At 53.9% G+C, this 13,308-nt stretch overlaps 5 protein-coding genes across 5 annotated transcripts; 2 read left to right on the top strand and 3 right to left on the bottom strand.

Annotated features, from left to right (window-relative positions):
- Positions 1 to 724: 724 nt before the first annotated feature.
- Positions 725 to 3,567, top strand: J4E88_009178 (uncharacterized protein; the record flags this gene model as incomplete). The annotated part of the gene is made up of 5 exons (XM_049402783.1): positions 725 to 1,217; positions 1,269 to 1,585; positions 1,633 to 1,913; positions 1,965 to 2,322; positions 2,371 to 3,567. 5 exons carry the CDS (start codon positions 725 to 727, stop codon positions 3,565 to 3,567), a joined length of 2,646 nt encoding a protein of 881 aa, XP_049251271.1.
- Positions 3,568 to 5,065: 1,498 nt separating this feature from the next.
- J4E88_009177 (uncharacterized protein) lies at positions 5,066 to 6,161 on the bottom strand (the record flags this gene model as incomplete). The annotated part of the gene is made up of 5 exons (XM_049402782.1): positions 5,066 to 5,350; positions 5,402 to 5,670; positions 5,714 to 6,034; positions 6,092 to 6,107; positions 6,156 to 6,161. 5 exons carry the CDS (start codon positions 6,159 to 6,161, stop codon positions 5,066 to 5,068), a joined length of 897 nt encoding a protein of 298 aa, XP_049251270.1.
- A 460-nt stretch (positions 6,162 to 6,621) lies between these two features.
- On the top strand, positions 6,622 to 7,026 carry J4E88_009176 (uncharacterized protein; the record flags this gene model as incomplete). The annotated part of the gene is made up of 1 exon (XM_049402781.1): positions 6,622 to 7,026. One exon carries the CDS (start codon positions 6,622 to 6,624, stop codon positions 7,024 to 7,026), a length of 405 nt encoding a protein of 134 aa, XP_049251269.1.
- Positions 7,027 to 8,329: 1,303 nt separating this feature from the next.
- On the bottom strand, positions 8,330 to 9,603 carry J4E88_009175 (uncharacterized protein; the record flags this gene model as incomplete). The annotated part of the gene is given in 2 exon segments (XM_049402780.1): positions 8,330 to 9,580; positions 9,598 to 9,603. The coding sequence occupies 2 exon segments, from the start codon at positions 9,601 to 9,603 to the stop codon at positions 8,330 to 8,332; spliced, it is 1,257 nt and encodes a 418-aa protein (XP_049251268.1).
- Positions 9,604 to 11,898: 2,295 nt separating this feature from the next.
- J4E88_009174 (uncharacterized protein) lies at positions 11,899 to 13,118 on the bottom strand (the record flags this gene model as incomplete). Its single annotated transcript, XM_049402779.1, has 3 exons — positions 11,899 to 12,101; positions 12,219 to 12,667; positions 12,733 to 13,118. The coding sequence occupies 3 exons, from the start codon at positions 13,116 to 13,118 to the stop codon at positions 11,899 to 11,901; spliced, it is 1,038 nt and encodes a 345-aa protein (XP_049251267.1).
- Between the last annotated feature and the right edge of the window lie 190 nt (positions 13,119 to 13,308).

The raw sequence follows: 13,308 nt of genomic DNA, 5'->3' as shown, positions 1-13,308 counted from the left end.
TAGCGAATGGCTGTCTGCTAGCTGCCCTTGTAGACGATGCCCATCCGGTTAAGACGGGCGCGATATTTCGGACGCTGCACATGGCTAGAGCAGGTTGCAATTGAGGGAGTGATGGGTGGCTCAATCACAGCAATCGGACCGACGTCCTCGCATGATCTGAGCGTGGGTGTTCACCGTCGTCGAAGCCACCACCCCGCAGAAAGCTCTAGTCACCGTTGTGAGAGGCTGGTGAGGAGTGCCGAGAAAGGCCGTCGTAATTCTGACAAGCAGACGAGTCCCGCGCGCTGATCGCAGCGAAGCCAGGTTTAAGGTTTAGTGAACAGGCGTGGACGAGAAAGTATCGGCGAAAGATGTGCTGCTCGTGCTATCCCTTGTGGGATGGCGCCTGTCGCCCCGCAGCCGCCCACAAATTCCCCAGAGAAAGACTAAGCCAGGGTGGCAGGTGGCAGCTTACATCTGCCAGGCCGTCCCCGATTCTTCCGCCAACCCTCCTCGCCCGTCTGACTTGCGCACTCGCCCTGACTGCTTTTGCTCTGCCCTTGTGCATTCAAGTTGTGATACGCCTGGCGACCACATACTCAAAATCCAACTACGATACCCGCACGATACTCGAGTACCGGAGCAGCGGATGACAGAACGTGACACGACCTATCAGTGATCGCCCATTGGGCCTTGGACGAATACCACCTGACACCGCCGACGACGCGTAACGAACGACGCCAAAATGCCCGGAATACTCCCCATGAAAGTGATCAAAGTCGGCTCCGCCTGCCAGAGCCGCATCGCCCAAGCCTGCGACCGATGTCGCTCCAAGAAGATACGATGCGACGGCATCCGCCCCAGCTGCACGCAATGCACCAATGTCGGATTCGAGTGCAAGACGAGCGACAAGCTCAGTCGACGCGCATTTCCCAGAGGATACACGGAATCGCTGGAAGAACGCGTACGCATACTCGAGGCAGAGGTTCGCGACCTGAAGGATCTCCTTGACGAGAAAGACGAAAAGATTGACATGCTATCACGCATGCACGCGCGCTCGCCAGCAGCGTTTTCGACCGCTAGACGACCATCCATACACTCTCCGGGTTCTTCTGACGTGCGAGAAGAATCACAAGAGAAAGAAGAGACGTTCAAGGTGCAGCAGGCACCGCTTCTGCTCGACGACCTGAACAGAGATTCGTATTTCGTGGGCAGCTCGAGTGGACGAACCCTTGTTGGTAAGAAACACGTTCTGTCGAGTGACGTGCAGCGCGTCTAACACTTTACAGAGGCTTTCAAGCAAAAAGCACAAGAGACCGGCAGACTTTCCACCGACATCAACTCGAGCGCCTTCTTCGGCGCTGGAGCAAGACCGACTTCGACTCATCCCAAGCGCATTGTCTCCTTCAAGGCCCCTCCACGTCTTGTCTCAGATCAGATGATCAACATCTTCTTCCAAGAATGGGCTCCTCTATTCCCGATTCTCCATCGCCCGACCTTCTTGTCACTATACGAGCAGTATGTGGCTAGCCCGGATACTATGAGCGACAAGAAGTCGATTGCGCAACTCAACTTGGTCTTTGGCATTGCCGCGCTGTCAAGCGACGTATGTAAACCTCGCAACCATGTCTAGTAAAATGCTAACTTGTCCAGCCACGCGACGGTCAAGATGTAGAGTCTTTCGAGGCTCAGTGGCAGAGCGCTGTCGAGAGCTTTTTGATGGACAATGACGTCGCAACGCTGCAGTGCCTTGTCCTTGCCCAGATCTTCTGCCTGCTGAGGGCTGATTACTCGCGGGTGCTCAAGTACAAGGGCTTGGCTGTCGGCCTGTCGCAACGTCTTGGCTTACATCAATCCCAGAAGCGCTTCGCACTCGATGCACTGACGAGCGAAACGCGCAAGAAGCTGTTCTGGTCGCTGTACACAGTCGACTGGTAAGTAGCCTTCGGCCGAACCCCGCCGTTACATTTACTGACCGCTCCTAGTCTCTCCGCTGCACACCTCGGACTACCGAAGCTGATCCGAGAGGAAGATGTGCACTGCGAGTATCCGGTAGATGCCGATGACGAATACGTCACTGAGAAGGGGTTCCTGCCGACCCTGCCCGGCGAGTACACCAAACTTTCCAGCGCACTGGCTCTGTTCCGCCTGTCGCGCATCCTGTCCAAGGTGCTGACGGACCTCTACCCCGGATCGGCATCACATGACATTTCGTTCCGCACCATCGCGTCGCTCTCCGACGAGCTGGAAGACTGGCAGGCTAACCTTGCGCCTCACCTCAAGCTGACGTTTGCGCAAGACAAGCCAAGCACCAACGTCACCAGCAGCAGATCACCTGTTTTGGTATGTCTTTCAATTCCTGGTACATCTACCGAATGCTGACAAGCCTAGTCTCTCGTCTACCACCACATTAGGGCGCTTGTATACCGCCCAGCCGTTGTTGCTAATCTTGGCGACAAGGGCTCGTCGGCCGTTGTAGCCGTTGGCGATGCCTGCAAGCACATTGTGCAGATTGTCGAACTCCTCGACGAGCGCAAGCTCAGCTTCTCGTTCTGCCTCAATCGCAATGAGGTTCTCGTCCAAGCCGGCTTCGGCCTGCTCTTCCAGACCTTGACGCTAGCTCGCGAGGGCAAGTTGATCAAAGACAGCAACCGCCTGGTATGTTCTGTAATGGACATGCTTGAGCGTGGAAATGCTGCTGGCTATGCCGAGTTCCGTCGCGTGGGCTGCGGCATCGTGGCTGTTCCTCAGGTGGAGCAAATGCCAGCCCCACCTCTATCACGACACAACTCAGAGGGCCACATGGGAGCGCCTCTGGATACCTTCCGTGCTACCCAAAAGTCGCTCAAGGCTCTTGCAGCCCGCTTCTCACCAAGCATGATGAAAAATGCCCGACAAGACCAAGAGCCTCGTCGCGCGACTTTGCCTGCCCTCTCGCCCAGCGTGGGTGCGCATGCTAATGCTTCGTTGACAAGCTTGTCGTCCATTCGATCCGAGCCTCCTGTCGCTCGTTCAGAACCAACATTGAGCCCGCTGTCACATCGTGCATCCTTTTCGATGCCAAACAAGCGTCGCCCAAGTCAGCCAACACCTCAGCACCAGCAACAACAGCAGCAGCAACAGCAACGCAACATCGACTACCTCTCCTTCGCCAACGACCCACTCGCCAGCTACGCCCTCCAAAACAACCAAGGCATCAAAACCGAAGTCTCGACCTCGGACTGGGAGCGTCTCCTCTCCTCCCTAGACAACGGCCAAACAAACATCTACGACACAATCTACGGCGGCCCTCCAGCCGACGCCCTCGTCGACGTAGCCCCGCAATCCGCCAACACAGACAACAGCAACGTGACATGGTCGCCAAATGTCTGGAACTGGAGCGCCTACAGCTCCGAAGCCCCACCACCTCAAAGCGTCCTCAGCTTCAGCGATGAGAGCCTGACCAGTGGCGAGGAATTCAGCACCGGGGCTTGTGATTACGGGTCTACGCCTGGTAGCGATAGATTGTATCCTGGTATTATGATTCCGGGTGACTACGACAGCACGACGGGGTTGACGGGATTGGATGCTACTTACTGTGGTTTGTAAACGTGGTGGTAGAGTCGACGATATCACGATGATTATGATGGGTTGTACAAACGGAGATTGGGTGTCTGGCGCATAGGTTTGAGGGTTCTTCACCTGTTGACGATATAGGTCTGGTTGAGCTTTTGCTGCTTTTGAGATACCACGCTTCTGGCCTGAGCGAAAGAGAGTCACGATGGGAATTGGGATGGAGGGACGAGCTACTTTCTTTTTTTCCAATGGAAATCTTTGTACATAGTCTTGGTTAATTTAATTCAACATTTCCAACTCACTACCTTCATTTGTTTTCGTAAGGTCGCTTCTACATCGCCTTGAGCCTCTGATCTCGCTCTTCGTACATCACCATGTCCCCAAACCTCCGATTGTCGGCACTTCCCGCCCTAGGATGAACCTCGCCGGATGAAAGGAAGTTATACCTCTCCCCTCGCGTGCGTCTCCAGCCACACACCCTCCTACTACCACAAGACAACCCTTACCTACACCCCTACATACACACCCCGCACCCCAGCTAGCCCACTGCGCGACCCACATGGTTCGCACGTGGAGAAATATGCGGGGGGTGTCAGCCTCAGCCCATTCCAGCGTCAGCTTTCCACTTTGGCCCTTGCGTTGACTTGCATTGTTTTGCTTGGGAAAGTGGAGTTGTGGGGATGACGATGCAAGGGTTTCGCGATCGGAGGCATACTGCGTAATCGGTGTTGCTTGAGACAGACGCCTATTAACGCCATGGCTTTGGCACATGGGAGAACCTGAAATGACACGGTAGTTGGGGCAGATAGTGTGGCGTAGCGCTAGGGATGGATGGATGTAAGAGATGACTTTGAGTATATAGCACGTAATGGGGCGCCTGCATAGAATCACCTCAGCTCAGCTCAGTTCGACTGCTGGCTGCCCCGTACTCGTAAGAAGGGATTTTGGTCAAGACATCACCATGCACAGCGTCATGATCGACGGGAAGGTCCTTGGCTGGCTTTCCTGATCGGAGTCTACGCAACACGTCATACATCGCGATCTGTTTCCCATGATGTACATATTCTACATTCGTATAGAGGAGTTGGAGCTAATCGGGGTATTGTAGCCAATCACAAAAAGAGACTGAGAAAGTTTTGTCACTCGCTTCTGACAGGTCCGACAGGCTTCATCCTTATTCCTGATTGATGTTGGTGATGGGTCGGCCCTTTGGAGCAGGTAGCGCGTGGGCGTTGGAAATGCGGGGTGGATCACACCATATTGTGGTAAGTGCAGAGACTGGAATGCCAATCATCGTTGCGAACGTGGTTATGGCGTACAGCTGGTGTTGAGGGGTATCGTGTGGTCGGGAGAATTCGGAGAGGTGGTATGCGTCGTCGCTGGGAGAACGTTCGAGAATTGTGCCAACATGTCAGTATCCGCTGAGCTATCGACATCCAGTCTCTCCGTTCGTCCCTTGACATTCCCTTGTCGCGATGCATGAAAGCATGTCCGAAGACACATTGCTCCATATGGCTCCGACATCGCCAGTCTAGCGCAGGAACTCGGCGTTGAGGTAGTCGACAAAGACCTCCTTTATGCGTGCTTTGGAGAAGCTGTGTTGACGATTCAGGGTGATGAATTGGCGGCGGATGCGCTGGAGTTGCGGGAGTGTCATTGGCGTCGCAGGGAGCTCGATGGGCTTCTCGACATCGGCAACGGCTATCTCTCCACCCCCTTCACCTGGGTGGTCTTTCTGGTAGACCATTATCTGGGCGAGGATATCGGAGGTCGTCTTGTCGAGCTCGTAGAGGTAGTTCTGCTCTGTCGCTGGTTTCTGCTGTGTGTTAGAGGCATCTCAACACATTAGAAGAACTGGAGTACGCACCAGCACGGTTGCAAGGTTCGGCTTGACAGTCTTCATCTTGCCATCGCTGCTGACTATGGTGTCCCATATCTGGTCGCACGGCGGCTTCTCGTCCTCCTCGACGACGATGAACAGCGGACTGTCCCATCGCGTCATACCATTGGGCTCCTCGTACCGGAAGATGAGGTTCTCAAAATCTTCCTCCTCATAGCCGCCGTCGGCATCTTTATCCGCCAAGAGCTTCTTGTTGTTCTCGCGACATCGTTCGGCGGGCGTGCCTATGTGCAGCTCTAGGACTGTCAGTCGCGCATCCCATCAGCGCACACGGTATACTGACAACGCAGCTTGGAGTCTGCAGGGCCTTGGCCTCGCAGTACAACTGGTAGCGGAAACCCTTGATGTAGTTTAAGCCATCGGCGATAACGATGTCATCGCGCGACAAGACTCTCTTGACGGCGGAATATTCTTCCGCACGTGCATCCTTCTCGGCTTTGGCGGTATGGTAGACGGCGCGCGACACGCCCAGCGACTGGTCGTTGATGAGGTGGACTTTTAGGCGGGAAGTGCGCGCATCAGGAGGCGAACTGGCGATCTTGGCCTCGAAGTAGTCTTTTAGCTGGAGGGCTCTGGTCGTCTTGCCCGCGGAAGGGAAGCCTTCGTTTGTGGGTTAGCTCAATGGCGGGGGGAAAAGCATGGAGGGGAAGGTGGAACCTGAAATTAAAACGAGCTGCCCTGGTCAGTAGGCGAGTCTGGGGAAGGTTCAACGAGGACTTACGGGCATGATGCGAGTAGGGCGAGCAATGCTTTGCCTGCAAGAGGCAATCCGCGTAAAACTAAAGAGACCTGGCGTCTCGATGCGATGGCAAGCGTCGGCAGATCAGATTGGCCTGTGACGAAATTCACGAGCTAGCAGTCTGAGCCGCGGTCCAAGTAAAGCCATGGATTGTGGTGCCTATCTTGCAGGCGATTCCACCTTCCTTTTGCCTGTATCCTGCTTTGCCTCACCTTGTCCCGACTTCAGCCTTTATTGCACACGTCTAGACGAATTCGCTGGGATTGTTCCGGGTGACGCGCAGAAGATCGCCAATACAGGGTAATATCGAGCTACCACGGGTCCATATTTACTTTACCCATACCCTCGCCTCACCACTGTGTACACCCTTTCCACTCCTCTGCTCCTCCTCGCCCTCATCGAAGACTTCAAAGACTCCACCACGACCCTACCAGCCATTCCCGCAGCCATGTCCAACTACTCGCAACAACACTACGGCGCCCCCAGCCGACCCGCCTTTTCTGCCCTCCAGTCCTCCAGCACCCCAGCCGCAAGCTACACCAGCACCTCCGCCTCAAGCCACGCCTCCTCACGCTCCTCGACGCAATCTGCACCACCCGTCTCGCCGTCCACGAGCCCCCAGAACCACCAGTACTTTGGCTCCCTGAACCAGCAGTCGCAACAGTCGCAGCAGCAGCCTCGCATGCAGGCCCAACGGCAGAACAGCTTCGAGTACCAACCGAACAGGTCGGGAGCCGGCCAGACAGCTGCTGAGACTACAAATTACCTCAACCAGGCTGCGCTGCTTGCTGAGGCTGCGAAACGGGCACAGATGGCGTGTGTGATGCGAGATCTCGACGGAATGGAACTATAATTTCTATACGACTTGGCTACAGATCCGTCGTAACACGACAAACACCACCGCGAAAACATTTTGCCGGTCAAAGTCGGCCGTGAGCGGTCTACTTTACATGTGCATGCTTCCAATGGAGTGGGTCTGTCCATCAAAGTCTTCAAACTCCGCGAGGTCATCACTCCACCATTCTCACCGGAAACTTTCTTCGCCATACCTTTCGCTTGCGTCTGCGGTGTAGAAACGCGTTACCGCTGCGTTTACCGACTATACTGCCCGATATTCTTACCGCGGCTACTTCATTTCGATTGTACATACTTCTCCACTATCGGACCGACTAGGCTGTTCTGTCCACTTTGCACCTTTTCCTACCACGGAGCTCGTATCTTGACAGTTGTACCTTGGGTATCAGACACGTTGAGTAATCCACTGTATTTTGTGCTGTCAGAATACAGTGGCCACCCTTTGTGTCATTGCCCAGGCACATCTTGGAGAAACCGAGCTCCCCCATACATCATCTATCTCATAGCTTGGAGTTCCACGGCGAAACAAACATCACACCGTCACTTTTGTCATCATTTCTTTTTCCCTTTCACATGTCGCGATCCTCGAGTCTAGACTTAATAGCAAACGAGCGCTTTGGGCATTGGCAGCATTTCTTTTTAGATGGACTACGCATGCGGATGCGGCATATAGTATAGACCAATCAAGACACTTTGTCCAATGTCGTATGCGTTATCGATTGTCAAGCTTCGCTTCTGCTATGCTTGCGAAGGAAGGCATACGACGTTGCCCGTGAGTTCGCGTGTGGAAAGAGCTACTTGAGTGAGAACCGAGCGCGTCTTGTTGGTCATGTCTCAATTCGACCATCGTGTAGCATCTCAACAGCATTGCACGGCAACACCACACCAAAGTAACAGATTCGAGCAACGATATGAGTATTGCAATAAATAAAAAAGACCAACAACACACTTTTAAATACCAAACAACAATGGCGTGCTCGCAACCCTTATCTCCTCCAACGCAGCCTCGTGCGGGGTCCTTCACCGGAACCACCCCAAACGAGCCCGAGAAGATGAAAGGGCGTGCATATGCACATACATATAACCTGCATCGTATAAGAACGTGCAGCAAGGCAAAAAAACATAATAGAACCCCCGAGTAAACCGATACAAACCTGGTCTGCGCACCATTTGCCTACTGTGAGGCTCAACACCTCTGCACCGAACTGCGACCTTCCACTCCCTCGTTCGTCGCCTCACTTACTCACTGCCTTTTACTTCCTACCAGTTGTAGAAGGCCACGGCAAACTCTCCCCAACCACTCACTGACACGTGCCTCGCCTGCAGCGCCCCTTTGAATCATCCGACCAATGCCAGACCAACGGGTCAACACACCTCTTTGGCGTCACCAACTCATCCCCCATCTTACTATCGCAGCGTGCCAGCGACGATGGCCGCAGCGCTAGTGACGATGAGCTTGATGCTGAGGGTGCGGTGTTCGCAGATGTGAGCGGACGGCAGAAATCTATGACTACGATGCTGCCTGATGTGTTGTCTTCGCTGGAGCCGTAAGAGCGCCCTGGTTTGATCATGAAGACTAGGCGTTGGGAGTCGAGGACGCCGGTCACGCTTCGTGTGGTGGATGATGATGAGTTGATGGTGGGGAGTGTTGGGTTGAGTATGCTGTGGAGGCGAGCTGAGCAGGCGCAGCGCGACGAGGGAGGGGGCCACATGCGGACGGGCGACTGGCGGTAGATTGTTTGCGTATCCACGAAGGAGGGCTTGGTGTCGTCGATGGGGGCTTTTCCTTTGCTGTTGCTGGTGCTGTTGTGAGTGGAAGTGAAGGCGAGACCTAGTTCGCGGCGAGATCCTATTCGCAGTCTGAGGCATGGCGCTTGCGAGGGGTTGTTGCAGCAGCGGTCGTCTTCGACTAGATCGACGAAGGAGGTGCATGGGTAGCTGTAGGCTCGGAATTTTGTTCGGGACAGGGTGAAGGAACGGGGTGAAGGATCTGTGGGGGAGAACTCAGGGTGTTGGCTCCAGCTGTAGAGATCGGGTGTTGGTTTCCATTGGGGGTTGTTCGATGAATCTATGAGTGGGAGGAAGAGATCATCCTCAGGTCCGAGTAGTTCATCTGATGGTTCATCGGTATCGTCCTCTTCTTGAAAGTCCATCTTAGTGACGTAGAAGGTGCGCGACTGGCGAGAAGATGCTTGGGCCCATTCTCGACGCGATTCCACAATCACCGTCTCGTTTGTACGTTCATCAAGCTGTAGTGCAAGATCGGTCCATGAGTCGTGGATTGGTCCTTGCTTGTGCTGTCGACGAAAGAGGCGCTCGTCTTTCTGAACCTCATCTGGTTTGTCCAGTGGGAAACGGACCACATGGTAGAAAGAAGTATAATCGATCTCTTCAACTTCAAAGGTGCCCTGGTTAGAGACAGCGTAAAAGTAGTTGTTGTGGATTTCGAATGCGATGGTGGAGCCGACATCAGATCCGTGAAACTTATCAAGCAGTACTGGTCTTTCGCGTTCGGTTATCCGAAAGTCTTCATGGAGTGAGATGCCTTCAATCTCCCATTTGTGATGACCGTCATCGCCGATTCCAGTATGTGTGCCGTAGTATAAACAATGCTTATTATGTCTAACAAAAAGCTTAGAGCATTCGCTTAGCCGCACCGATTCGATCACTCTTTGCCCATCCGCAAGGTTCGCAGCCGTGTTGATGGCGAATATATGGCTGTCATCCGAGTTGTACTTTGGTATAGCATGCACAGAGAGGATCTCATCAGCATAGTAAAGTAAGCGCACGCTGATATTACCAAAAGCTCTGTACTTCGATTCCAAGATAGGCCGGATGATAGCTCGGAGATCGAGACGAATAGCTTCTGTCTGCGAATTGAGATCCGTGACGTGGATCACCCCAGCGTCGAAAACACATATAGTCCCCTGTCGGTACAAAAAGTTATTTCCTTGGCCCAAAACGCGAGCCGAAAACGGGTGCGCAGTTGACAAAGCATGTCTTCTGTCATAAATAGCCTGAAAGGCTTGCTTGTAGGTAATCTTCTCTGTTCGGGCTAAAGACGCTTCCTCGGTGTGGGGATAGTTGATCTATAAGCAGCGTCAGCCTTTGGTGTAAGCAGATTGACCGTTTGGCGTCATCTGACCTCGACAGCACGCCTGACAACTGTCCTTTCGTCTAGTACGGCTCTTAAGTGTCGACATGTTTGGCTGAGATGAACGATGTCCTCGAGATCCAAATCGAAGGTGATACAGAAGAGTAAATCAAAAGGTAGTCGATCAAGGGAAGTCGTCATAGAACGAGATAGAGATGTATAGAGACAAGGCAAATAGGGCACGTGAGCGAATTTCCATACGAGTAATTGGCTAAGAAGAAGCAAGATCTTGAGATCTGGACAAGAAAAAGGTTTCAAGCTAACAGTAGGTGGCGTAAGTCAGCTGCAGAATACTGCTCGCTGGATGTGCAGAAAGCACGGGCTTTGAATGCCTCGCAGTTGCAGAGCCGCATCTCAAGTAGGGCGCGATTTCATGCTAGGTTAAAGTCTGACCCATGGGAATAGCGTCAGCGCTTTGCATTTAGCGTAATCCCTGGTTGCACTTCCTTGTTGCGTCGGCGGAAGGCTGAGAAATAACAGGCTATATCGACCCGATGGTATGCTGTGGGTGGAATTGGGGCCACGATGTGTTCCAAAACTCATACCGATCAAGGGTGGTCATTTGCCGTGTCGCATGCGTCTTGAGATACGACGATGTTGGGTGCGACAAGAGTTGGGTTGTGCCATGTGAGCCGCATCAGTGGAGTTCCACTAGCGGTAAGCATGCGGCTCTGCTCTTGTCAGGCAAAATCAGGTACGCCACACAACCCTGCTCTTCTCGTACTCTTAGCCTGCTAGTAACCCCACACGACCATGAACCAAGGGATCAAGACTAAGTGCTAGCTATGAGCAGCTGATGGATCGGCATGCTTTGCGATATCGCTTCGACAAAACCGAATGATTCTGGACCCCATCATGCTGTGCGTATCCATGCACGATTAGTACATACTCAGCCTTGTCCTACGACCGTTGCGGCTTCGCGAAGAAGACTTGACCCGCCAGGCTAAGTCCAGGGCCGATCAAGGCTACTTCTCATTCGTCCAGTGCTGTACTCGTACAGCCTGAGGCACAGTTCCATGTATGTAGTCTTCTGCATGCTCAACGCCTTTGGCCCGCACTGCAATCTCTAGCTTGGACGAGGCCTCTCGGGAAAGCGGGGAATCGGGGAGTGATCCTAGAGGTGATAGTGCATTAGAGCCTGAAAATCCAGGAGACTGCCAGTGAGCCCCAACAGGTAGTGGACTGTGCCGTACGCTATCGGGCATCGTATACATGCGGCTATCCATGTAATCAATTCTCGCAAAGTGTTGCTCTCTTCCCGTTTGGTACAAAACGATATCGAGACACTGCTTGCGGAAATCCTTAGTGAGGGGGCTACTCGAATGAGGACCAAGTGGCCGTCAATGCAGCAAGTGGCCCCTACGACGACGAATGAATATGTGCCTCGTTATTTCGATGGTGTCTGAACGGTACTGGGAAATCGCGTCGGTCCATCGAGACAGTTACACGCCTCGAAAGTGTATGGCCTGACCAGTTCTTGCAGCGCCCAAATAATAGGCTCCGAACCTCGTGGCACGTAGCAACGTGTACAGCCGCGCATGACCGATCGTCTCGATTGCTCATGTGCCTCGTCGCATGGAGCTATGCAATCAATCGGCCCATAGAGACGGAAGCGGAATAGTGAAGCGACGCAGCGGGGTCCAGTCTGTAGGCGTGGATGTTCGTCCTCCAGAGCAACTGGATCACAATAGCTCATAGATAAGCCACGAGCACTCATCACTGCTCTGGGCCAGCGCGTTGGCGTTCTTGACCTTCCCATCCAATGTATGGCCAGCCTTTTGGTAGGCTCGAGTAGGGCGGCAAAGTGTATCGTCCCTTACAACTTCCCGCATCCGGGCAGTCCAGGTCGCATAGGCCGAAGGTCTTGCAGTAGCACTCTTTCGCGGTTGGGCAATGGACCGGAGGTTTACCGAAAATCACTATCAATCATGTTAGCACATGATCCACGCCACTTGGAAGAAGCAAAAAGCGCGCAGAGCCTCATGACGGGCGGGGTCGTGGGGTAGGGCGCAAAATGCCAGCGGATGTCGACTTACTGTGCCAGGAGTACTCAAACACCCTCCCACTGATAGCATCCCCCAGTTCAGTCCCCATAATCCAATCGCGATACTTCTCATACTGCTCCTTACTCCTCTCCCTAATCTTGTCCCTCGTCGCCGCAAACTGCGCACAGCAGCTCACCCCAACAGCATCCGGCACCTTCTCCCCCGGAAACAGGCTCTCAAAAGCCTTCTTGTACTGTCCGCCCGCATGCACGGCCTCTCTGTGTTCGCCCGCTTCGGCCAACGGCTTGATCTCGTTGGGGCAGCCGAGGGACCAGGCGCAGCGGATGTTGACGTAGCCTTCTTTCTCGAGGTAGGGCAGCTGGAAATGGCGCAGCATGGGGAGGCCGTCGTAGTCCGGGTCGTCGTTGTGCCATTGGTAGCGGTTGGGGTGGATAAAGAGGACGTTGTCGGGGAGGGACGCGTAGTGGTCGATTATGTAGCTGCGCGCGTATTCTTCGTTAGCATGCTGGACATGGGACGAAAGATAGTATAGATGGGGACGTACGTCAGATAGACCATGCTCTCTCGGCCCTTGTTCTTCGGCACCGTGAGCTCCGCGCTCGGATCGTCGACATGGTAGATATTCTTCTCCCAGTGCGGAAAGTACTCCTCGAGCCACGTTGCGTTCTCGGAACTCTGGCTGGCGACGACGACGGCGGTCCGACGCGCTTTGATGCCATCGTTTGCTTTTAGCGGCTTCCCTTTCGGGTTGTGCGATGACTCGTCTGGCTGCTGCTCGTCGTAGAGTTCGTCGGGAAGGTGCGACTTGGCCGATCCAGCTGAGGCCGCCGTCTTGTCCCAGAGCGCGAACTTCAGATGGACGAAGAGGGCGGTGAGCAGGACGATATTGACGAGTATGACCACATTGCGAGCAGTGATTAGACGAGGCATGGCGCCACAAAACAAAGTGCCCACGATGTTTGCACGACGGTTTCCAGGAACCTGGGGCATCGGATATCACATGCGAACACCAGGGGCTGATCGGCGCTAGCCGATTCAAGCTCCCATTAGCGTGGTAGCGTAGAAGAAGCCAAGAATACGAAGGATGATCACAATTCTTTTCTATTCTCTACGGCATTCT

The sequence above is a fragment of the Alternaria novae-zelandiae genome (genome assembly GCF_023758075.1).
Source record: "Alternaria novae-zelandiae strain BMP 2774 chromosome Unknown scaffold_23, whole genome shotgun sequence".
NCBI classification, from domain to species: Eukaryota; Fungi; Ascomycota; class Dothideomycetes; order Pleosporales; family Pleosporaceae; genus Alternaria; species Alternaria novae-zelandiae.
This window is presented reverse-complemented; position numbering and strand designations above follow the sequence as displayed.